This window comes from Cupressus sempervirens, chromosome 3 (genome assembly GCF_028749045.1).
Source record: "Cupressus sempervirens isolate cs-2001-9-10 chromosome 3, ASM2874904v1, whole genome shotgun sequence".
Taxonomy (NCBI): domain Eukaryota; kingdom Viridiplantae; phylum Streptophyta; class Pinopsida; order Cupressales; family Cupressaceae; genus Cupressus; species Cupressus sempervirens.
This window is the reverse complement of record NC_143120.1, coordinates 571,033,083-571,060,365: the sequence shown is the minus strand read 5'-3', so window position 1 is coordinate 571,060,365 and position 27,283 is coordinate 571,033,083. Positions and strand designations below refer to the sequence as shown.

Genomic DNA, 27,283 nt, shown 5'->3' with positions numbered 1-27,283 from the left:
GTGTATCTTTCAAGACTTCTTACTTGAAGGTTGAGAAGATCCTCAAATATTCTCTCTGGGATTTTAGTGGTGGGAATCAAGCCTTCCATAATGTGTTGTAAGAATTCTTTATTACCTCCCTCATGAAGTTGAAGGTTTGGGATTGATCTAGATCTACCATTAGGGATTTCCTTGTGTGCTAAATTTATCATTGGAGCTCTACAAGGTAATGAAGCATTGGAAATTCTTATATGTCCTTGCATCAACGCAAGTAATCATCAAGGTCATTTCACCTTAAGGTTTGGACTTAGGCATTATTCTTACCATGAGGTAATTTGTTTCCATTTAAGGCAATTTTGTTGTCAAAAGCATTTGGAAGGATTAGAAAGCCATTAAACGTTGGTTTCATTGGGGTGGAGATTATTTTGGTAATTGTTTAACTAATACTCCATTTAGTGGTCGCCAATTCTAAAGTCTCAAAAGAGGTTTCAAGCTCTCATACCTTGGACTCATGCCTTTTAATTTTTAAAAGAGGAGTGATAATCTTTATTGAATTTCATCCATCAAATAACCAAAAAAAATATTCCATAGCTTATTTTCAAGTTAAAATTCAAGGTATCTAATCAATACCAAAAGACTGAACAAGTGGTCATTAATGTTAACTCTCTTCATGTATAAAAATGTGGGATGTCTCAAACCTTGGTGAAAGGACTAGGGTGATTTTTATGCACTCCCTTTTGGAATTACAAGCCTCTAGATGTACTTGGCTTTTATACACCTGCTTTGAGGACTAAACTCCTCAACAAGCTACCTAAGCTAATCACCGAAAAGAGTGGAAATTCAAAGTTAACAATAAATAATCAATGAATCAAATGTAATTTCATTGAATTAATTAAAAGACTTAATTGTTGACTTTGAATTTCCATTCTTTTCGGTAATTAGGGTTGCTTCTCGAGAAGGCTAGTCCTTACATGTGGTATCAGAGAATGGTTAAACTATAGGGCCTTGGTCTACTACATCACTAGAAGTTGTGCATTTTTTTCGTACAAGACTTGATTAGTCACCATGAAAACTAGGAATGCCAATAGAGCTAGGTCCAATAATGGTCCTAATAATGAGCCTAATTAGAGATTGGAGAAGATCCTTGAGCTTTTGAACTAATAAGGTGGTGTATTAAACCAACATGGTTCTTGCATGTATCACTTAGAGCATGATGTGAGGGGCATTTGATTTGAGAATCCCCACAATTAGGAACAAAGAAAAAGAGATGAGGATCAAAGGTTGGAAGCATGGAGAAAACAAGAAGAGGATGAGGAATAAGGAGCTATGATTGAAGGGTTGCATGGCTAGTGAATAACATGGGTAGGATTTCACATGAACTTAGTAGAGACCTCAAGAAATTCATCCCTCCTACCTTCAATAGTAAAACTATGGAGGACGAGGCAATGGCTCGAAACATAGCGATGGAGAAGTACTTCAATATTCATAACCTTTCTGAGGAATCTTGACTGATGTGGGGCTCTTACTAGCTTACTAGGGAGGTTGCCACATGGTGGGACAATGAGGGAGCAAAGAAGCAATTATAGCTTAGAGAGATAGCTTAGGAGGTGTTCTGCAAACTTTTTCAAAAGAGGTGGTTGTTTCAGCTATATTCTAGTAGGAAAATGAAAGAAATCTAGAGTTTGACACAGGGTGTTTTCGATAGTGACTTGGTACCATGAGAAGTTATGTCATTTGTTAAAATATGTTCTTCAATATCAATTGAATGAGAAATTTAAAGTTAGCAAGTTTGATATCTTTCAACAAGTCATCCAAACTTGCAACGCAATATGTGGGGTCACTCAATGTGTTTGAAGTTATCAATCCTATTGCATATAGACTTTCTCTACCACTAGCTCTACCACCACGTGCTTGAAATTATCAATCCTAATGCATCTCATATCACTCATTGGTGCTCATTGTAAGTTCAAGATTTGGGGGTGGTACTAGTGGTGCCCACCCAAATCATTGATTAATGCACCATCGATTGTGCAACCAAAATGTCAATTAGTAAAAGGTCTAGTTGGACTAGTTTTTTGTTGAGAGTATCACATGGGGGGAATTTGGGATATAGAGTGTTCCTTTATCCATTTCATTTCATATAATTTTATATTTTTTTATCTTTTATGTATACGTGAGGTACACGAGAAAGTTTTTCCTCTTAATGGTTAGACCTCACAAAAATTCAATCTCTTTTGGCAAGTCATCCAAACTTACATCAAGATATGTGGGGTTGTTTGATGTTCTTAGAGTTATGAATCCTATTGAATGTAGACTTTCTCTACCATCAACTTTATCCCAAACCCATGATGTTTTTCATGTATCATATCATCTTGATAGTGTAATCACCTAAAAATCGTCATCTAGACTATTAGCCCCCTTCTCAACATTTTGGCTAAATTAATTTAATCATTTACCTAGACCAAATTGCTAATAATCAATTTATTTGATTATAACCTATAGTTTGACTATGCTATCCTAAGTTCATTATTTGATTAAAAGAACATGTCCCCTTTTAATTAAATAAAAGACCCCATTCTTCTAACCCACTTAAAGTGCACACATAAAGTCCTTTTTCTATTTTGCAATTAAAAGAAAAGGCTTTGTGACTTTTGTCTTATATGACAAGTCAACTTATATTCTATTGGTTGATTTGTGTGTGGACATGGATCACTCCTCTTTTCAAATTCCACCATTGATCATCCACCATCTTCATCTTGATCTCCATCGTCCGTACATCTTTAAAAGGGAGAGAGCTTTCCCCCTCAATCGATCCTCATTTTGAATATTGTTATGCTACAGGTTTTCTAACAGGTTTCTTTGGAGCTTTGTGGAGAACTTCTATTTCTTGTCTATATTCTCTCATCCATGGCATCATGGCATTTTAGCTTAGCTTAGCTTTCATTTTTACATGTAGCTTAATCTCACATAGCTTAATATTTGGATTGTAACACTCTCATCCATGCTTAGAATAGCTACACTTTTCATATTCATTCTAGTTTAATCTTTAGTTGCATTGCATTCTTGAGGAACTCCTTGGGACATTTGCATTCTTGCATCTTGTCTTTGGAACCTCCCATTGCATGGTTTACTAGCAAGAAGAGTTTCTCTAAGGCTCATCTGAGAGCCTTCTTATTCTTGAAATATACTCTTTTGCACTCTGTGGATAGGGAGCTCTAAGCCGGCATCCAAGCATTCCGAACTCACGGAATCGTTTGGATAGAAGGGTTTAGAGTGGGACACTTTCGAGTGTACATTTTTGGCACCCACCGTGGGGCTTGAATCAAATTTTTAGCTCCATTTTCTTTTATTTTTCATTTTTGGTTTTTAACAGCAGCATATTGGATCTAATCAAATGCTTTTGTAGAATTATCACTTTGGTTTTAAGGCCAACCAATAAGTAGATTGGTTTGAAGGCCAAAAACTTAGTTGGTTTAAATATTTGATCATATCTTTTAAACCACTTGGAGTTTGGTTTTGAAATTATTTTTTACAAGTTGGGTATGTGCTCAAAATGTCTCAGTCTGATTTTCAGAGCATTTTGATGTGATTTTCGAGAGTTATGGGTTTTTCTTTGTTTTTCATAAAAAGCCATTTCTGATCGCAAATCAGTACATTTTTTGGAAAAACTTACATTTTTCGGAAATATTTTTGAATTATAATAGGGGTTCTTTCTTTGTGTTTTGAATTTTGAGGTTGTATTAATGATCAAAAACTCGATTTGATAAATTTGGCCTGTTTTGACAAAATCGATCTTTAGGGAGCAAATGAAGAGATTTTTTTGAATTTTTTACATTTTTGGAAATCTCTCTGATTTTTAGTAGGGGTATCTTCTTTTCATTTCTGTTTTTGGATCTGAAATCATAGCAAACAAGTCCAATCTTGTTGACTAGGTCAAAACCAAAGAGTAAAAATGAGAGCATTTGTGATTAACTTGCACTTTCTTTGCATGTACTTGGTTGAAAGATAAATTGGATTTTTGAGGCAACTCACCACTTTTTATTGTAGATCTTTATGTTATTTCACACTAACTTGTGGTGCTAACAAGTTGTGATTACAGGTTGCCATCCTTATGAAAAAATTGAAACATTGCATAAAAAGAACGCATGTCAAAGCTTCAAATGCACAAGGGCTACTAATGATTGTTTGCAGGGCTGCCCAATGCATTAAAACCCAATTTTGCTTATTCTTTACTTTTTACATGTGCGACATATACTAGTTATTTGTTTTTAGGCACATTAAAACTTACGATTGAGATCTTTTGGTGATAGGAGAGTATGCTCTTCACCCTTGTGGTGAATCAGAAATCTTGACTTACCATTTGGTTTCAAGAGTAAGAGGCAACTAAATCTTCCTAGTGTGTTTGGGAGAAAACGATTGGAATAGGAGAGTATGCTCTTCACCCTTGTGGTGAATCAGAAATCTTGACTTCTAAAAGTTGATCCACACTTTGTGTAGTTAAAATCCTTTAGAGGGCCTGCTCTCGGACAACCTGAGAGGAACGACCCAAGTGGGGACAAGATGACTACCTAGCTCTTCCAACCCACTATAAACTCAAGGCTATCAAGGACACAAAACTTTGGTAGACATAGTATTTGTCTTCGCCTAGTGTGATCGCTTATGGGATTTCGACCATAGGGAGATCACTAGGCAAGAATGCTTAAGGTACTCTTGTGGTCGCAAGATCGGTTACTCATCGCAAGGTGAGGTGTCCCGTAATTGGGAGCAAGAGGAACACTATGAACGGAAGCCCTATTTAAACACCCTAAGTTAGTAACTACCTTTTTTAGCCGCTCAACTTCTTGGTGCAAGGATCGATCCTAGTGGACTACTCGGATCACCCCAAGATTTTACACTCACCATATGTGTTCCCTTGGTTATGCTTATGCATTTCCATGACAAAGCCAATATCTCTTGTGGGAAACCACTTGGTGTGAGGCAAAGGAGCATCAAGTGTGGGCCAAGTTGTTGAGTAATGAACCATGACATTTAGGTAGATATTGCTTGATGTGTTCTCAAATGTGGTATACCAGTGAAAATCTTTTGAACATATACATGACGATAGTTCTAGGGATTTATTTTGAGACCTCACATATGCTTGTATCATGCAAGGTTGCTTTGTCCCTTGCTTAATTGTTTGAAGAATACTCCATGTGTCACTATCTTTCTTGGAAAGAAATTTCTTTTGGACATCAAATTTGCTATGCTATCAATTATTGTCAAACTTTGTCAACCAAGTCAAAATGTTAAGTGCAAATATTTTCTTGTGTTACTTACTAAGGGGGGTTTCGTCATTTGGCTATGATTTTCTATGTCTCTAGTTCTTGAATATGCTTAAATTGACTCTTTGGTCTTAGTGCTCTTGGTCTTTTTGTCTTCATGGTCTATGTCCGCTTTCTAGTTATCCTTTTGCTGAAATGGTTTCCTTGATTTCTTGACTACACTCTTGGGTTAGGGAGTTGTTCACTTTTCACCCCACTTGCTCTATCTATTTGGCTATTTGGGCATCTTGCCTAGCTATTGACTTGAGTCATTCATGTCATAAGTTTCTTGGACATATTGTTTGACAAGTCACTTTAATCTCTCTCTACTATCTTGGCAAGTGAACACTCTACCTCCTATAGTTTCAACATCAAGTTATCTTCTAAACTATTTTATGCTTGGCTTTGCATCTAAAACTATGGGATCTAAACCTTGTGCTACCAAACTTCAACCAAATCTAGATGATCATGATATCCTCCATGTCACTAAAGAGTTTCAAGATCTATATGTGCAATACAAAGAACTAGAAGAGACAAATGATCTTTCTTACCTTCATTTCTCTAAGCGCATGACAAAAATGAAGTCTAAACTTGAGAAAAGGTTAGACGAGAATATTTCATCATTACATGAATCTTCCTTGAGGTCTTTACATGAATGTGAGTCACCTTCTTTGAGGTCATCCTCTTCTTCTAGGTCTACATGCTCTACTTCAAGACATCAAATGTCTTCATCTTCTAGATCTAAAGACCTCTTTAGAGAACAAGCAAGTGATACCTCCTTTGAGCCTATGCTAAAATTTCATGATGGACCTATCTTTGACCAAGATAATTATGAAGACATGAATGCATTCTATTCACTTGAGAAACAACAAGAATATCCTAGACATACTTCTAATAGAACTTTTGCTCCCTTGGAAGATTCTTATGATGACACTTTGCAAAAACTTCTTAGCAATAAGATCATCATGTTACCAAAGTCTAGCTCATATGGAAACCCATTCTTGGATATCTATTGTGCTTATCATCAACATAATGAGCATAGTACTTCAGATTGCATTGAGCTAAAACATAAAATCCAAGATCTTATAGATAATGGAATTATTGGAACTTCTAGTGACTCATGTGCTGAGGATACTTTTCTTGAGCAAGATTACATTAATGAACCTATTTCTAGTAGCAGCTCTATTACATCTTCCACTTCTTCCAACACTCATGCATCTCCCAACACTTCAAATCTTTCCAACATGCCTCTATCAAATAAAGAACCTAATGCTTTCCACATTGACTACATGTATCCTCAAGGGCTACCTCTAAAAGAAACTCAAGCTAACCTTCACTTGGCTGCAAACCTTTTCCATGCTACTAATCCTAAACATCCTCAACCTTCATGCACTACTATGCCTAATCCAAGCACTACTCCATTCACTCTTCATTCTCCCTTGTCCTTAGAAGTGGCTCCATGTCAAGAGGACTCTGAAAAAGAAAAAGCTATAAATGTCAAGAAAGATCAAGATCAAGCACCCGTTCATCTCTTTCAAGATTTTTCCATTCCATATTCTATATCTTATCCACCTCCTAAGTATGATGAAGACACAACTTCCATTATCTCCCTTGAGCTTACTGAAAATTATGAGAAAAGTTCTCTTCATATGCTATCCAAAGCTACTTGTCAAGATCAAAGCATCCCATCATGTTCTACTTCTCCACATCCACTTCAAAATTGTGCTCAAGCTTCAAGTGCTTCTATTAAAAATGTTGTTCCTATCAAAGCTACTCATGAGTCTATTGATGGCTTTGACTATGTTACTCAATCTAAAGATGTTGATATCCCTTCTCACTATCCCTTTGCATCTTCTAAATCTATCCTTGGTCCTTATCCATCTCAGCTACAACATTCAAACCTTTCGTCCATATTGGGGCCTTATGTTCCTCCATCTCCTACATTCACTGATAGCTCATTCCCTAGCTCTCCTATATTACCTCAAGATCAACAAAGACACTCATCCTTGATGAATTTTCACCCATCTATACATCTTAACCAGTCATATCATCCTTATTCATCCACAAATCCCAATTCCTTTGGAAGTGAGAATAAACATAAGAATCCATTAAAAAATGAAAATCACTATGTCCCATCTAATCGACATGTGAATGCTAAGAAGGAAAATGCACAAAAGAGACTACAAAGGTCCACTATTAAGAGAGCTAAATCAAAGAAAATATGGGTTCCTAAATCCATTATTGAAGAAATGTGTTTTGAAGTATCCAAAGGAAAATCTAAAGCTATATGGATTCCCAAGTCTCTTTTAAAAGACTTGAATATTGAAAATACTTCAAAGTTGACATTCAAGCTTCCAAAGGCTTCCATTCCATCTTCTTCCAAAAATCTTTCCAAAAATATTCCAAAGCCTTCCACTCCACTTTTTTCCAAATCTCTGCTACCACCTCATACATCTAAACCTCAAGATACTTCATCCATGATTCCTCCATTGTTCCAATACCCTTCAAGGTGTGTGTCAATGTTGATCTTGTCCAATATTTCAACTACCCACATGAAATCCTTTAAAGCTTACACCTCCTTTCTATACATGAACTCTTATCCTCCATATATTCTTCCTACTACCATTTCTCTTTCATCACCCTATCAACATCTTTGAGCATACCTTTCTATGGTCTTGGCTTATCATGACTTATCTTTCCTATAGGAGCACTATCTACAAACAGCTTGAGCTCTTTCTAAAAATTCAAAAAAATGAAAAAAATGAAAAAAATTGAAAATGTGCCTTGGTGAAAACAACTTCTTGTGGCACCTTGGTAGTAAAAGTAAAGAGAAATAAATTTATCCTATGGTGAAAACTACTTCTTGTGGCACCTTGGATAAGTACCATGATGAAAAATTGGCAAACAGGCATCATGCGTAATTCTTCCACCATCCATCTATTCCCTCTTCTCTCTTTGATCTTGACAATGTTGAGCTATCTTTGCATATTGGCTATCTTATCCATGAGATTCTCTATTTGTGCTTTCCCATTCACTCATAGCCTCCATCTTGAGCTTTATTTTTATTGCTCTATCCCATTGCTATCCTATCTAGTTGACCCCTTGGTCTTGATCATAATAAATCAAACATGGTTCTCATAGGCGTCTTGACATGTCTGCTCTCTTGGATTGCACGCTTTCATGTTATCTCTCTCATTGGCTTCCACTGCTTATCCTACATGGTATCTTACTCATTGGCTTCCATTGCTTATCTTATATGCTATCACACTTGTTGGCTTCACCGCTTATCCTACATGCTATCTTTCTCATTACTTCCATTGCTTATCCAAAACATGCTTCATATGACTATTTCACTTCTTTCCCTAGCTTGGGTACTCTTAAGGAGTCAATTCTTGAGGATCACTTTCACTTGCTTCACATTCCTTTCTTATGCATCTTTGCTTATCCGTCGGCTTGTTTCTCCATCATGTCCTATACCTTGCTAGACATTGGGAGAAAATGATGTGATCTTGCTTGAGAAATAGTGATCTCTAAATTATTCTAAAAATTCCAAAAAAAATCATATATGATCCTAAAAAAATCCTAAAAATTAGAAAATGTCTTGAAAAAATGATCATCTTAGTGAAAACCTCACTTTGATGTATCACCAAAAAAAAAAAAAAAAAAAAAATCTATCAAAGTGGTGAAAACCTGGAAACAGGCGCTACTTGAAACCCTTGCACCTATGTCTATCAATCTCAATCATCCACTTCACTACACATTTCCTAGCTTGGAATTGTTTCTTGTCCTCATCTTGGGGGCACAACTGCTTAGCCTATTGAGGTATTCTTGTGCATTAGGGTTTCTTTGACAACTCACAAAATAGTGTTTCTCAACACTTCCCCCACCTTGACATCAAGTGTTTTTCAACACTTTTCAGATAGTTTACCTACAGTCTCCGATGTTGCAATATTTCTCACTATCAGAATCAAGTCTTGAAGAAATGGCCAAGTGACTTGCACACACGCACTTTAACACTTAAACGACTGAGCTATGCTGATCTTTATCTATTTTGTGTGTTGTCTATGATGATTTCTTTGCCATGTGTTCCCTCCCTAATAGTCTTTCAAGGATGTCATTGACTAGAAGACTAGGGGCATGGGACATATTTTCTTGATTCCTGCTTGTGGGTATACATTGTTTGTCTATAGTGTTGTAAGCATTCGTGCTTGTCCTATTCAACACTTTGACTTATAAATGTATCATCCTTGACTATTTTGCAAGACCGCACTCAGGGTTTATCCTGGCGCTTATGCCTTGATACAGGTGTAATCTTGTTAAATTAAACTTAGGAAATATAATCGTGTAGTTATCTTGACTTACATGTCTCCGATGCTTAGATTGGATTTCCACATACCTATCTAATATCGATCATATTCATATCCTCATAGTTATACTAGTGATGGTTGTATAATCTTATGATGTCCCTAATAAATGCTCAATGATGAAATTAAGAGTCTAAATGTTATGCGCTTCTTGCTGGTAAACCACTTTGCATATTAGCTTGCATTTTAGGTTCATTTTCTAGCTTAAGTCTTGCATTCTTGCATATGGGGAGAGCTCTCTTTCTTCATCTTTTTGTGGACATATCAGCTAACTCCTTTCATATATTTCTTTACTTTCTTCTTGTTCATGTCTTTTCACCTTCTTAATCTTTCGCTTCATCTCTTTTCTATCTTGTCATCACATTATATAAAGTTTTGACCTCTTAAATAATTTTGATGTCCTAGATTCATTTTCGGGATCAAAATCCAAATTCGAGTTCATCTTGATGGTCAAAATTGTCTTTTAAAAATTTTACTTTCTTCTGAGCAGTTAGCTGACCTTTTGAGGTCTAATCTCTAAATCATCACTGGGGCATCTTCATTTCTTCATGTCTTTATCATTTCCATACTTCATATCTACTTAAATTCACTATTTCATGTCTAAAATCACCTTTCTACTCATTTCGACCTAATTTTTATGTTATATCCTTCAAGGTCAACTCTAGTCAACCTGGGGCTTTTTGTCAGTTTCTTATAGTCATTCTTGGGTTCTAATCAGCTATCTATCATCTTGGACATTGCTATATTCTAATTTTCTCATTTCTAGCCATTTTTTGCATCCCCTTACCTCATTTCTATTTCGATCCCGAGGGGGCAGAAATACTCTATCACTGCTTAGGAGCATTTGTTTGATCTTCTCACTTGCTCTCACTCTATCCGCTTTTCTAAGTGTTTGCATTCTTCTTGAATTCTAACATCATATTTTCATAGTGTTCAGTACTACCACTATCAGGTTGTGCATTTAGGACTTGCTATCTTTTTCTGCATTTCATTCTTTGGAATCAGATATCTATATCTATCATCGCCTACTTAGCTTCGATTTTCTTTAACATAATGTGTTCCCAGATCGATCACGCATTAGTCAAAGAGGGGCAAATGTAATCACCTAAAAATGGTCATCTAGACTATTAGCCCCTTTCTCAACATTTTGGCTAAATTAATTTAATCATTTACCTAGACCAAATTGCTAATAATCAATTTATTTGATTATAACCTATAGTTTGACTATGCTATCCTAAGTTCATTATTTGATTAAAAGAACATGTCCCCTTTTAATTAAATAAAAGACCCCATTCTTCTAACCCACTTAAAGTGCACACATAAAGTCCTTTTTCTATTTTGCAATTAAAAGAAAAGGCTTTGTGACTTTTGTCTTACATGACAAGTCAACTTATATTCTATTGGTTGATTTGTGTGTGCACATGGATCACTCCTCTTTTCACATTCCACCGTTGATCATCCACCATCTTCATCTTGATCTCCACCATCCGTACATCTTTAAAAGGGAGAGAGCTTTCCCCCTCAATCGATCCTCATTTTGAATATTGTTATGCTACAGGTTTTCTAACAGGTTTCTTTGGAGCTTTGTGGAGAACTTCTATTTCTTGTCTATATTCTCTCATCCATGGCATCATGGCATTTTAGCTTAGCTTAGCTTTCATTTTTACATGTAGCTTAATCTCACATAGCTTAATATTTGGATTGTAACACTCTCATCCATGCTTAGAATAGCTGCACTTTTCATATTCATTCTAGTTTAATCTTTAGTTGCATTGCATTCTTGAGGAACTCCTTGGGACATTTGCATTCTTGCATCTTGTCTTTGGAACCTCCCATTGCATGGTTTACTAGCAAGAAGAGTATCTCTAAGGCTCATCTGAGAGCCTTCTTATTCTTGAAATATACTCTCTTGCACTCCGTGGATAGGGAGCTCTAAGCCGGCATCCAAGCATTCCAACTCATGGAATCATTTGGATAGAAGGGTTTAGAGTGTGACACTTTTCGAGTGTACAGATAGGTTCGTACTCTTGATTGACGTGCATTACAAGTTCAAGATCCGAGGATGGTGCTAGTAGAGACCGCCCAAATAATTGATCAGTGCATCATTTGGTTGCATAATAGAAATATCTAACTGTGTGAGGTCTAGTGGGACCAATTTTCCACTAACAGTGTTACATGGGAGGATGTTGGGGATATAGAGCATTCCTTTCCCAGGTTGATTTCATAGACTTAAATATGTTTATTGACTAATTTTGAAAAGAACACATATGATAATAATCATAATAATTTAAAATAAAAATCTAAAATAAAAAACACTCATTTAATATGATTTTTTTCCTAATATGAAAATAAAACTAAAAATCATATTAAACTATTTTTATTTTATTTTATTTTTTTATGTTTATTACCAATTTAAGTACATGTGAATCACTTATGTGTCTCACTTTGCTTGGTGCATATTGTCTCAAGACCTACCTTTGGGGACACATCTCTCACATAAGAAATTCCAATCCTAATTGATTTGTTTATGGTCAACTTGAATCATGATCTTTGGGAATAGGATGAATTCAATGGTCCTTAGTGATAAGTGGAAAATGGCTATGCAATTGTGGAAGACAAATACAAGATTTTGCAATACAAGACAAAATGATGACTCTCACAAACAAATTTCAACAATAAATCTAGGAAGCATATGTTATAACTACAATATTATCTACTTTTTAGGCAAAATTGGAGTGAGCAATTCAGCTAGGGAAACCTACTTCTAGGAGCAAGTTGGGTGACCTACTCCTAGGAGCAAGTTGGCTAAGGTGACGTCACACTTCCTAGTAAAACAACTTACAAACTATAAATCTCTAAATACTTTTTCTATAAATTTCTTTGTATGTCATTTTCTTGTTCTTTCCCATAGAGAAAAAGAAAAATGTTGACTTAAAAGAGGTTTGCCTAGGTCAAACCTAGTTTTGAAATTAGACATGAAATTGAAAAGACTTCAAATATAATTGAAAGCATGCAAACATGTAGCAGAAGATAAATCTAAGGAATTAAGATGTTTTACACCTCCAATTGATGCAACAATGCTCTTAGGATAAGTTATCCATGTGTTACTGCAATAACATGATCAAACTTCATGGAATCATAAATATACTAATAATTGAATATGCTTTAATGTAATTTTCTTCTCCTTGAATTAAATCTACTCTTAAAGTCTTGAAGTTGAGATGTTAATGAGATACACCTATTGAAATGAATTAAGGAGGAGACTTATGTGGAGATTTCAAAGGAGAATCGCCTTTTGGCCAACTTAGGAAGATAATAATTATACATTAGGTAATTTTTCAGGGAGTGCGAAACTATTGGATCCCACACCTAAAATTCTAGGGGAAATCCTTAAAGAGTAGGGCATCGCCTTGCTCTTACTTGAAATGACTAAAATTCTAAAGGAAGTGAGATAATATGTTTCTCTTGCCAAAAAAGATGTGCTACATAGAAATATGATATTGATAGATGCAAAATGCTTGTCTTAAGCTACAAAATGAGGTATATAACACTTTGAATTGAGTAGATGAAAGAATTAAGGGGCGGGCCTAAAATTATTTGCCCAAATAGGATTGCGGTAAGATTTAACCAAGAGAGGACTCGTAATATTAATTTGGATATTAATTTAAATTAATAAAGATCTTTTAACGTGTAAAAGAATGTGAGATACCAAAATAAATGCTATGAAAGTGAAATTAGACACCATAAATAAACATGTATAATTTACGAGTGCTACACCCTCAGACATCTCTTTTGGTTTTATCCCCTAGCTTAGGAAGCTTGTAATTGGATTCATGATTTATTTAGACTTGTAAGAGTTCCCACATCTTAGGGCACTACGTTTTTATTGGAGAATAGCTTTGTCTCTAACAAAAGTATACGCATTTCAAGGTAGAATTTTTCTTCAATATTTGAATGAATGGGACATATTACTCTTTTTAAAATTGTCTTGTTGATAACATTTTTCTATATGCTAAAGGGATAATTTTCTCTAATGCACACATGCATATTTAAGTGCAAATCAACAAGGTTTCACTTGAAGGTGCACATCCCCAAAAATTGTTAGACCCCAAAAATAATGCACCCATGCTCAAATTCATCCTAATTCGACCTTCACTTGAGGACATTGGCCTGGACAAATCACTCATCTTGATAAGATCAATTCATGGAGATCGTGGTGTTACTACCATGATCTTGTAATCTAGAATCCCATGCACTTTGTTACTTGTGTGGGGTGGCCTTGGTGTTCTTATCTACCATTTCCATGGTGGGGCTCAAAGGTAATCTAACAATGTCATCTCCCCTCAAACACCCTTTCAAAGAGATGACAATTATGATGCTACTCTTCTAAAGAGAATGTAAGATGATGTTGCTACTCTTAAAAGGTGGGAGTGATTGAAAACCAATGTTGCTTTGGATAAATCTAATGATCAAGACCCTATCTGTCACCTAGTTTAGTTTAGCCATAGCTAAATTATTATGATTTTTCTTTTGCTCCCTTTGTAATGATTTGTTGTTGTGTTATCTACCACCCCAACTTCTTTTTGAATACATAAAATTTAAGACAACTTTTTTGGAATTTTTATTGTGTAAGAATTTATTAACATCAACGTTTTGGATCCCACTTGGTGATCCATCATCAGGATGAAAGAAAGTGCATTAGAATAGAAATATATTTCTATTCTAATGCACTTTCATCTGGATGATGGATCACTGAGTATATTTCTATTCTCATGCACTTTCTTTCATCCTGATAATAGATCACTAAGTGAGATCCAAAATATTGATGTTAAAAAATTCATACACAATCAAAAATTAGAGAAAACTATTCTACATTTATAATGGATTGTAGAAATCTAATTACATTTATTGATATAAGATTTATATTTTCATTAATATAAAGTTTTAAAAGATATATTCTTACAAAAAGAGTTCTTCGGAATATCATAGTTTGATGTCCTTGTTTTAATAACCTACCCTAGAATGAGCTGAAATTTACAGTTGGATAATCTTATGCTATGGACTTTTTGGAAAAACAAATTTTTGAGCTTTTAAGAAGTTTGGAATTTGAATATGATAACATTATCTGGTTGAAATCAAGCAAGTGCATGACGTGAATTCATTTCTTATCATGTATCATGCTTGTGATTTATTTAGGTATCCAAAAATACCTTTTTTTAAATCATGGTTAATTGTAGCTAGTTAGAGGTCCATTGGTTAAAGTTTTTAAACTATGTTGAAAAAGTTCCTTATCCCACGCAATTGATGGTATGCATTCAAGAAGAAATGTCGATTTGAAAAACTTTTACTGAGGAATTGCAGTAAAGCAAGAGCGAAAATGTGATGCTACTCGTGTAATTTTAGATGATAACGATTACAACAGTATCATCTAACAAGGTGCAAGGATAAATAAAAGAAGAAAATAAATAATTCTTCTTGTTCAATGAGCCAATATTGTAAACTTTATAGCATTAATTGTGACAGAGGCGCCAGGAACAATTTATCGATGGAAATATTTTCTTCTAACGGCCTTACATATTATGCATTGTCATATCTTTTCATTGCTTCAAAGAAATGTACTAAAGAATTCAAAACATACCATTCAAATGTATTACCAACAGAAAATAATCTGAAAATTTGAAAAAACATTCAACTGAATATAATAATTCTTGAAACATTAAAACAATTGTAAAACCATGAAGGTTCGCACTATAAATATTTGTGTCATTACTGCCATTAAAATAGTGTTTGCTTCTCCCTTGCCATTGTTCCTGCTTGACAATATTTATTTATTTGGATATCAATTTCAGAAAGATAAGGGTTTGCCACTAGAATAATTACATTGAAACGAAATTCTCAACTGTAGAGATATGCCACTGGCCCGTGATTAGTTTACATAGGGTGTTCTAGTATCCATGTTAATTTTAATATTGATTGAAGTTTGCTGCTGCAAATTTGCAATTCCCCTTCTTCTACGATCAATTTATGTATATCATTGGTGGAGATTGTGGAGAAGCATATGCCACAACACACTGATCTTCATAGAAACCATCTGTTTGCCTATGCTTCTTGAGGGCTGTGTCATGGTCAGTGGCAACTGTCTCCGGTTGCAAGAGAATGTCTTAAACCCCTGATAGGGATAACTTTGATCCTTGTAGAATGTAATGGAAATGACATGCCCAGAACATCATTTTGGACATAAGGGAAGAATTGCACCCTAAAAATGGCTTAAAATTGGAAATAAATAGGCTTGAAGCAATCGAATGACTTTGTTTTGTTCCTTGTAGCTGCAAAAAGGGCCTGGCTCCTTCCCCTGCACAACCTATTTCTAACACAAGTCAACTACCCACAAATTCTAATTTTAGTATTTGTATCAGTTCTGGATATCAGGCCAGAAAGCATGCATGATTACTTGTGAAGAATAGCATCATATGTGAACTACTACCGATATCCATGAAAGCGAAAAATAAAATTGAGAAACATCTGTTTGAAAGAATAGCTCGAGATGCAATTAATAAATAAAAAGATGACCACAATGCTTTATTGTTTGTTAAAAAGTAAAGTATTTCAAGTTAATCAAGCCTTTACTTCTTTAAGAATTTAAACTACAGAACAAACTGTTTTCTGTTGAAGCAAACATGCACAAGTGATGTGTTCAGGGCCTCAGGCAGCTTGTACATACGAGATCTTATCTTCAAGATCTAATCAGGTGCTATCCTACAAGTGGTGGAGTACATAATAGATTGTATTGAAACTTTCAACAATAGAGCACTAACTGCATCAGAATGATTAGCATCAAGGTCTGACATAAGGTGGATCAATTGAAGCCCATTCAAATACTTGCTCGTATTGTGATGCAGCATTTTCCCATGTGTAATCTTGTAGCATTCCTCTTTTCATGATCCCCTTCCACGAAGATTTATGCTGATGGTATGTTTGGATTGCTATCTTCAACGTCTAGTAATTCAACCACAATTGATTATCAGATGCATTGGATATCCTATGGACTAAAGAGGATAAACAGATGTATATCAAATAAGCATTCTCAGAATCAAAGGAGGTAAAGGTTCATACCCCAACCATAGCTTCCTTGGACAAGGGAGAAAATCTCCACCTACAAAGGAATACATGGAAGACAATATCAGTAGTAGAAATACATTCTCATCCAGAAAATGCAATCTTTAAAAGATGCTTGGAAGCTCTCCAAGATACATATATGCAAGCTTTCGATTTTAATAGTATTGTATATTGTATACACCAGCCTCCATAATTATTCATCATCTACCCAACATTTCATGGCCTTCACTAATTGCAAAGCTTTCAAAGAAACCTTCTATCTGTAAATTAATGCTCACAAGTTTAGTCAAATGATCAACCAAACTATGATTCCTCTAGAATATATATTTACTAAGCCTCTTCAGGCATCAAAGCTCATAGATCATACCCGGTCCCAGAACCTGCCCCATCATTATCGAAAGGATTGAAGTCCTCCACAGTATCCTACAAGGAACTCGTGAAAAAACAATGAGTGAAAGCACTCTGACATGGCATCAAAATCATCAAATTCCAAATTCATGTGCCTTTCTTACCCTAAGGCCCCCAGTAGAATGCACAACTGGAACCGTCCCATATCTCATTGCATAAAGTTGGTTGAGACCACATGGTTCAAATCTTGATGGCATTAATAATATGTCACATCTACAGGAAAAAAAACGCAGATTGATTAGTTTTAAATGTTGCACAGAAATTGAAAACCAAAAATGATAATTGGAAAGATGATTACTTTACCCTGCAGTTATTTTGTGAGAAACCGGAATACTGAACCCAACCCAACCTCTGAACTTGTCTTTATAAGAAGACTCGGATGCTTTCATCCAGGACTCAATGTATGCATCTCCGGAACCAAGCATAACCTGAAATGATTTTTTTTAAATTGGAAAACTCTCTCTTTAAATAACTTAAAAATTAATATTACAGCATGCAACAGAAAATGTCAGATTAGTTGGGGATTAAATAAAATGACAGATCAGTTAAGGTTAATTGACAGAAAATAAGATTAAAATTAGTGTCAGCTGCAGTCTCTGAATTATAATATGCAAAGGGAATTTCTAGATGATCTTCTGGATTACAGTTAGTTCTTATGCAATTCAAAATCACGGCTGAGCTGCCCTTCTTCATCTTACACACTGAAGAGATGAAAAGGTGGATAGAATGAAATATAATGTCAAGAAGCATGACATGCAGTTACGATTGGCAAGCGATGATTGATCATGCTGCTGAGCTTAAATTTCAGTGTCCCTATCATCCACAATTCCCCCCAAATAAATTAGCAGGGGAGTGTAGGGGGGTCTTTGTAAACTGTCATTAAAGGCTTTATACATAAGTGACTGTAATGTGAAAAATCATCATACTATAATTTGCTCTTCACTAGAAAATATAAAGAAAGTGGATGTCTATTTCTTCATGGCTGTAGCTCGCATTGGATGAACCAGGTTAAATTTCTATGTTATTGTAATTGTTCTTCTTGCCTCTTTTGTTTTGCATTATTTATATTTAATTTTGCTTATTCCTCTCATCTACCTAAACCCTAAGAACTAGTATCAAAGCCATGTATTTCAATCATTTCGCAGGAGAGTTTAGATTCATGTGGAAGAAACGAAGGAAGAAGGCGACTTTAGGGATCAAAATTACAACAGTCGAAGCTATTAGCTATGGAAGATAATATAAACATAAGGATATTTTCTTACTATTGGGACCAAAAGGAAAAATGTCAACAAATATGACAAATCCAAAATGGTAGCTACTCAATAGAAAGGCACTAAAAACAAAGCAGTTGTGTTCGGCAGCATCAGTGCCTTTCAACATATCAAAAGATACACCAATGGTGGACTAATGTCAGAATTGAACAAACTGTATGAAAAATGAACAAGGTACTTATTATGAAACAGTTAAAAAATATGAAGATGTCAGATGGTGAGTCTGTTGCTCATTATTTATATGAGTCTAACACGGACACTAGTCAATTAGCTTCTGTAAAAGTAATCTTTGATGATAAAGTCATGAGGAAGCAATGCAGCTAGAAACTAGAAAGAAATGGGAGCAAGAATGAAAAAGAAAAGGAACTATTTGATGCAAAACCAGATTAGGACTTAGTTCAATTGTCTAAGGTAAAAGATAACTGCCAAACAAATGGGTTTACAGGTTTAAGGAAGACCATGTTGGAAAGAAAAGATATCAAGCCGGACTAGAGGTTTATGGTTTTCCATTAAAAAGGGTATAGTTTTTGATGAAATATTTTCTCCTGTTGTAGAAATGACTTCAATCATAACTACTCCCTAAGTCTTGTGGCAACAAAAGACTTGCATCTTGAACAATTAGATGTAAAGACAATTTGTCCATGGAGATTTCGAGGAAGAGATTTATATGTAAACACCACCAAGAGATGAGGTCAAAGGTAAAGACAACTTAGTGTGCAAGTTAAGGAAGAATTTGTATGGCTGTAGAATGGTATTTTAAATTTGATAGTTTTATGGCTGAACAAGGTTAAAACATGTCGTTCTAATAATTGTGTTTATTTTAAGAGGTTGGATAATGGTAGCTACATTATCATGTTATTATATTTTGATTTCATGTTTTTTGTTGGAACTAATATGAAAGATATAAATGAGCTTAAGTAGAAATTAGAAAGTCATTTGCTATGAAGGATTTGTGTAAAAAAATCAAAGCCTTGGCATGAGAATAACAAGAAACGGGAAAAATTGCACCTTAACATTGTCTCAAAGTCAGTACATAGAGATGTTTAAAATATTTCAGATGCAGGATACAAAAGTAGTTAGTACGAATTTCCCCAATCATTTAAAATTGACTAGTGAGACATTGAGATGTTCCCCAAGACACAAGAGGAGATGGACTACATGTCCAAGGTTCCATACTATCCTACAGTTGGTAGCTTGATGTATGCCATGTTGTGTATTGCGCCAGATATTGCAAATACAGTGGGAGTTGTGAGCAGGTATATGAACAATCCAAGATTTGAGAGGTACAACTATTCATGTGTTGTGTGTTTCAGAGGTTTCGACTCTACTCCATAGAGATATATTGTTTCAGATCTAGGAGCTAATAACACTAGAAACACCACAAGGTATGTGTGTAGTGTAGGTGGAGTGGAAGTACTTAGTATAAAATGGCTTTGGGATGACCTATCATGTTTCCTCCTCGAATCTTTAATATGCTCGCATAATGTTATTGATAGCATATGGTTATGATGTGATATCATCTGATCCTAATAATTGAATAGATATACATATATTATATTTGTATATGTTGTTGATGCTATGATTGTAGGATTCAAATCTAGGATCACCTCGTTTAAAGAAATATTTACTTGGTAAGATGTAATCCTAGAACTAATTTGTTGCAATTGATTCTAAGGAAAATTAGGAAGGGGACAGTACAACAAAACAACTCAAAATCTATTGAGAGTTCCTTTTGACTCATATAGCTGCTTGGTGTGCTATTTTGTTTCCTTCTTATTGAATATGTAGAAAGGAGGTGAATTCAAAATTACCTGCTAACTATTTGCATTTAAATCAAATGGTTCCAATTTCCAAGATGACATCTAACATCTTTTCGTTGCATTGATAATTTGCACATCACTTTTAATCCCATCTTGGGGATGAAAAGGGTACGCAAGGACAGATTTTTTCCATCCCCTTTTTGCCATATTTGGAAACATCCCTAAAACGGCAATTTTTTTTTCCAGGAAACTTGGGGACAGCCAGCTGTTTTTTGCTGACTTTGTATCTAAACACGTATATTTTTTGCCTGACTTTGTATCTAAACACGTATATGGGGTGGTGGTATCATATCTTTGTGGAGCAGTGCCAGCAATGTGTATATCTGCTAATAACATCATACAGTAACGTTGCCTTGGGCCTTGAGTTTGCTTCCCATTGGTCTCGAGTTCGATTCCAAGGGACAGATTTGTCTGTTGTACGTTGTTTGCAGGCAACAGTGTACACCCCAAAGGGTAATCACCACTCAATGTAAACACAGATTTTGTATCTAAAAACTTGACCCTTTATTTGGTCTGGCCAAATTTCTCTAGAGAGAGGACATAAGAAGAATAGGTGAGAAACACTCTCTCCATTCAACACACTATATGCTTCCTCAATCAAGCATGTCTCTGAGATGATAACAGTTTGTTAAGAGCCCCATTATTCCTCCATGCTTTGTATGCCTCACAATGCAATCAAGATTGATATATCATTTATTGATAGTTTCCATTCATAGGCATGATGCCCCTTCATAAGTTTTTTATGACATTTCAATAAAATAAGACTTTTCCTGTTCACAAGTGCAACTACAGACCTCGACTTAAACTGCTTGTTTTATTTATAATTTATCCTTGTATAATGCATGCCTATAAAGGTGTTAGCTTATTCTGAATTCAAACTCGATCTTCCCAATCTCTAAGTACACCTGTATATGAAGTGACAAACATTTGACAAAAACAAGCCCTTCTTACCCCACAGCATTAACCACTTGACAGGCCCCCAACTTTGACTTGAAATAAAATCTGCTCTTTCAATGATGAAACCTAAGATAAGTCCATTTTAATCCTCTGCTACAGCTGAACTAAAATGGGAACAAGGGACAACCAACATTGAAATGTTTTTTCACTTATTCCGAAAAATTATGAAAAAAAGATGACAAAATAATGCAAATTGACCATTATCAATGCTTTGTATCACGACTCATGATTAGAGAACAGACAAAAATTTAGCTTGAAACCTACAAATATCTGTATGATTAGTAAATTATAAATAAAACAAGCAGTTTAAGTTAAGGTCTGTAATTGCACTTATGAACAGGAAAAGTCTTATTTTATTGAAATGTCATAAAACACTTATTAAGGGGCATCATGCCTATGAATGGAAACTATCAATAAATGATATATCAATCTTGATTGCATTGTCAGGCATACAAAGCATGGAGGAGGAATGGGGCTCTTAACAAACTATTATCATCTAGAGACATGCTTGATTGAGGAAGCATATAGTGCAGACCAAATGAAGAGTCAAGTTTTAGATACAAAATCTGTGTTTACATTGAGTGGTGGTTACCGAGGAGCTTGGAAGAATGTGTTTGATAATGTTTAACACTGATTTTAGCAAAGGAGGTCTTGGAAGCATTTGATCGGTTTCTAATGTCAAATCCCAACAATTAAGATGCATCTCACAACCATACCATTAAATATGCATCAATGAATCCAACATCGTATGACTTCATATGCCATTAAAATTAGGTAACTCTCATCTACTTGTAACTATAGGACTCCATAAAATCATTAAAATTTCTTAACTCTAATGTATATTAGAATGTGTTACAATAACTCCAACATCTCAAGACTTGATATATCACTAAAATTAGGCAACTCTCATCTAAATATAACTATAGAGCTCCAGCAAGTCATCAAACTCTAATGTATATTATAAAAGAAAAATACCAATGTCCTCAAGAGACCAAAAATAGATTAACATGACTAGAACATGTAGTAAGTACAAAAGGATAAGACTAAGGCCATAAAAGAAGCCCTAGACATAAAGTATATACACATAAGGGCTGGCTTAGAAAAGGCATACCCCAAATAAATTATAATAATAAAAAGAGAAGGGGGAAGGTTTTAATGTAATAAACAAAAAAATAAAATCTAGAAAGGGAATCAAAATTCGCAAGCATTAGTTTTCCAGGACATTGGAGGAGCCAACAAGAATATTATTAGCCATAGTGTGAGTACCGTGTAGAGTCCAAGAATGCTCATGAAGGAGAGTCAAAAGATAAGAAGGCCAAGATGGACAACTCTAGGATGTTGTCAAAATGCCACATAAAACTCCCTCAACATTTGAGGACATTGAAGGAGCCAACAAGAATGTTATTAGCCATAGTGTGAGTATCGTGTAGAATCCAAGAATGCTCATGAAGGAGAGTCAAAAGATAAGAAGGCCAAGATGGACAACTCTAGGAGGTTGTCAATGCCACATAGGACTCCCTCAAAATTTGAGGGCAAATAACTACTAGTAATGGGGAAAAGACTGCAATATGAATCAGTCAATAAGATTTGAATTGTGGATGGGAGGCATGGGAGGGTCCCTAACATTAAGATGAAATAAAACTGTGACCACTTGAATTAGAGTCAAGGTGCCAATAATCCTTGTAGTAGGCCAGAAGGAGCAATGTAGCACCAATCTATATCCATTTGTATGCAAACCAATAGTTTCTAAAGGGTGCTTATACACTGCAAACAACAGTGACAATAGATCTATGATAACCATACTAAGATATATGCCTAAACATAGACATCTCCCAAAGACAAAAGAGCAAGCACGTTTGATCAAGGTAGCAAAAGAAAGCAAAGAGAAATCCAGAAGATTATCCACAAAAACAATAGTACCTTGCCTTCCATGGATTTCATGGTAGATGTACACTAGAAAATAGAATGCTCCTCAAATCAAAAATCTTGAATAAATCAAAGGCTTGAATAAATCAAAGGCTTGGTAACTTTTGGATTTTGAAAGATAGGGTTGTTCTATGTGACACATAATCACAATTAGCCAAGAGAAAACCTCAATCTACAAGACCAATGACGTTGAAGAGGGTTCATCAATGAACCCATCACCTATAACAAATGCTTGACTTTAAAATATTGTTAGGGTTGAAAGAAGCTAGAGGTGAGGTCCAATTGATCTAAATGGACCAAAAGTAAATGCCATCTCTATGAACTGATTCAAAACCTCTTTTCCTAGAAGATGAAAAAGAACACAAAAAAAGTAAAGAAAGAATTTGAATAGATCAATCCTATGAGACAAAAGGATATATCCTATGAGACAAAGTAGAACCGCTCATCAATTTCAACCTATGTATAAATTAGTCCTCCATACATATCAATGGCTTGAAAATAAAATTTATTCACTATACCCATGAAACCTATTTGAACGTCTTCCCAAATGCTAATCATATATATTGGTCTTCCATTCCTAAAGATATGATGTATAGTGTCTGATGAAGTTGTGGTTTTCCAAAGACATCAAAAATTTCTTTAAACATTTTATTTGCCTGCTCTCACAAATTCAGTAAGGTTTTCTTAATCATTCTACCATTTACCTCGACATCCAATACTACCCCTTGGTGTTTCCATTTTCTATGGGGTTTCATATTAAACAGATCTAAAAAATGTGTCTTCTTATTGCTCTCGCTTGCTTATTCCAATGTTCTAAAATTGTTTGATTTTCAAAATAAATTATCTTTTCAAATAAATTAGCCATCAGTTTTAGGTTGTGTGCATCTCTTCTAAAATTATGTAATATCGCGGATGGATATTTTCCACAATTTTATCTCAAACAGATTTTTAATACAGCAGATGATTTATATAATTTAAAACCAGCAAATAACGAGTAAAACACTCATTTAAAATGCCACAGAATTCATTATTGCATTATAAAACAGCAATACAATAACATGCAAAGAAATCCAATCATACAAACAGCATTAACAGATAGATTAGAATACATAGAGAAGAACTTGTAACTCCGATGTGAATTCTGATGTGAATTCACCACCAATGTTCAACCGGGTTGGCGTCCAATCCGGCGAGAAGACCCTAAAGGTTTCTGTCCTCAAGTTCTGGAAACTCAAAGCTCCCTTTCTCAAAGAGAAATCTGAAAACAACTCCAAAACCCAAGCATACCAAAATAAACTCCTTGCCCTCTTTTAAGGATCCAACATGTGACTCTTTGGCTTCCCCAATCCTGTCCTTGTCCTTTTTGCCCATTTGTCTCTCACTAATGCCCTTTTTAATATTAAATTGGCTTTACTAATTTGCATTAAGTCCTCAACAGTCAACATGACTAAAAATGGTCAATCACAGCATAGGTTTAAAACTACTAATATGGTTTGTTTAGGAATTTTCACTTCAACATGGATTAAATAGCTTATAACTTAGAATCTTTTGTATTTCGTATAAATGGTGAACTGATAAGCCTCCTACCACAGTGATCTCTTGGACGGGTTCCCTAAACTCTGTTTGCAATTCTCTCTCCGGTGTTGGTTTACTGTCCCTTCTCTCAAAGCCCTCTGATCGTCAATATTAAAACTGATATTCTAACAGCAGAATATTGATATATCTCAACAATGATAAATCAATACACAACTAAACCAATAATTCTGATCAATACTTAGTAAATTCACCCTATTTTAAACCCAAATCTAAATGCATATTTAAAAAACTGAATAAAAAATCTTAAATGTTAACTAGTAGATCAATCTATCCAAATTCACAACAATAAGGGAATGAAGTTACTATCACTAATAATTTTTTGAAATTATTCATTATGCATACTAACAGCGATCTTGGCCAAATCTAGTCGTTTCTGCAGAATTCTTCACAAGTCGCCGAGGAACTCAAAAAGAAAGAAAAAGAACCAAGCTTGGATGGGGAACCAATTTATAACTTTAACAGTCCAGATTATGAAACAAGGAATCAATGTGAGCACCCAATTTAGAAATCAAAACCTACCACAAGGAGTTCACAATATGAGTTATGTTAAAAAATCCATCAACAGTTGGGACCTTTGTATTCATAATCGAGATTAAGGATAGAAATGTAAACATGGAATATATTTGCTAAGAAGGTTATCTCTTTTGACTAGATTAGGAAAACTGGGGTACGCCCCTTTTAAACTATGTAATTTGTATAGGACCTTGAACCTAGGCAAGACTAGGTAGGACCTTGGTCCCAGGCAAGACTGGAGGTTCCCTTTCTTTGTTCTTTCCTACTAGCGCCCATTTGAATGGAGACACTGTACTTTATTTAAATAATAATATAATCTATCGGGCTTCGGCCTTTTACCAATCAAAAAAAAATTAATAAAAATGGGTTGGCCTATTTACTTTTCTAATGCCCCAAAATAGGGACATTACAAATTATCATTTTTTATTATGTTATTATGTAGCCTTTTCTATTAGATTTTTAGATTTTTTTTCTACAGTCTTGGTCATTTTTATTAGAAAATTCATTTCTGCCTCTTTGATTACCTACTTAGTCTCATTTGTATCTATACTTTTGTTGGTCATAGACTCATAACTATTGCTATGTTCTCTTTTTATTAAATTTTTCAATAGCCATCTCTAGATGCCCTTTTTTTATATTCTATTTATAACAACTCTTTTTATGACAAAAAGGTTTTCCTAGCTCATGTCTAGGTTTTTTGTCTTTTTTCTAGCATCTCATATTTTGTCCTTTCTCTTTTAGGACTTTCATTAATACCTTAGCACCACATGGCATCTTTACTTATAGTCCCTTGTGCCAACTCATTCTTGTGAAAGGAAAAGGAATGCTTCATGTATTATCACTATAAAATCCACAATTTATTTTTTCCCTTTCTACTCTACTTCTACATTCATTGGTGTTATGACCTAACTTACCTAATAATAGCAAGTCAATTTTCAGCCTCTTCCTCTAACTTGACAAGTTCTATAACTATTGTTGCAAACAGTCACCTTTGCCATAACCCTTAAAAATCTAATCATTGTTATATCTAATAGAAGGTGGCTCATTTTATATCTAGGATACTACATTGTTCATAGTGTTTATTTACCATTGATTTTTTCTCTACATTGATTCTTATATCCATGTGTCAAATCCCCATTTATAGCACCTATTACTAATCCTAGTGCAGTGGCCATGCCTTTATCAATACAAGATTCTTCTCAATTCATTCCTTCAGCAACAATTCACTGTATTCTTCAAATTCTTCAAATATAGGGAAACCATCAATTAGATGTTTATCCTATTGTTCTTATATATCATTTTAAAAACTTACTATTCTTACAAGGGCTTTTCTAACTTCTACATTATTGTGGCAACTCGCTTTGTAATTTTTATCATTGGAAACTCATTTCTTATATGTCCTTTTCTGCTACAATATGCACATTGAACATGTTCCTTCTTGATATGGGGTACTCTCTTTTCTCCCACCTTTCATAAAAGTTTCCTATTGTATATTTAATTTCTCCAATTATAAGTTATATTTCTCAAGCTATTTTCTTTTGTTCAAATCTTTCCTCCAAAATTACACTTTTACCTTTAGTTATTGGCTCCACTGCTGCACTATAGGTAGTATATTATTTTCCATCTGTAGAAACTCTCATTGGGTTCAACCCATAAACCATTCAATTCTTTGTTTTTCTAATAGTGTTTCTTCCACTTCATGAAGTACACTTTAAAATATCTACACATATTGCTTCAACTTTCAGAAACTCATTCTTCTCTTATGTTCTCCCACTTTTTCCCCCTCTTTTTATCATTGTTTTGGCCAAACCTTGATATACCACATCAATCAAAGCTTCATCTTTTAATGTTTCTATGTATTCACACAATTGAGTTTGATCCTCATTTATGCGAATTGTATTTTAATGAGATTTCAATATAAATAGATGCTCACTTGCATCTTTAGTATCTTAATCATACACATGGAGTTTAATCCCATCTATAGCCATCCTTATGGGGGTTGAAGGCATTTTTTATCTCTTGGTTTTTTAGGG

At 34.7% G+C, this 27,283-nt stretch overlaps 1 protein-coding gene across 1 annotated transcript in view; it reads right to left on the bottom strand.

Moving 5' to 3' along the window:
* Positions 1–16,193: 16,193 nt before the first annotated feature.
* Positions 16,194–27,283, bottom strand: part of SS1 (glycogen/starch synthase, ADP-glucose type) — a 70,232-nt gene continuing 59,142 nt past the window's right edge. Inside the window, exons 11-15 of the mRNA XM_089820966.1 lie at positions 17,471–17,595; positions 17,272–17,380; positions 17,127–17,182; positions 16,757–16,796; positions 16,194–16,639 (exon numbers count right to left, since the gene is read on the bottom strand). Of these exons, the coding sequence (XP_089677092.1) occupies positions 16,478–16,639; positions 16,757–16,796; positions 17,127–17,182; positions 17,272–17,380; positions 17,471–17,595 (492 nt within the window). The 3' untranslated portion in view covers positions 16,194–16,477. The remainder of the gene's footprint in view (positions 16,640–16,756; positions 16,797–17,126; positions 17,183–17,271; positions 17,381–17,470; positions 17,596–27,283) is intronic.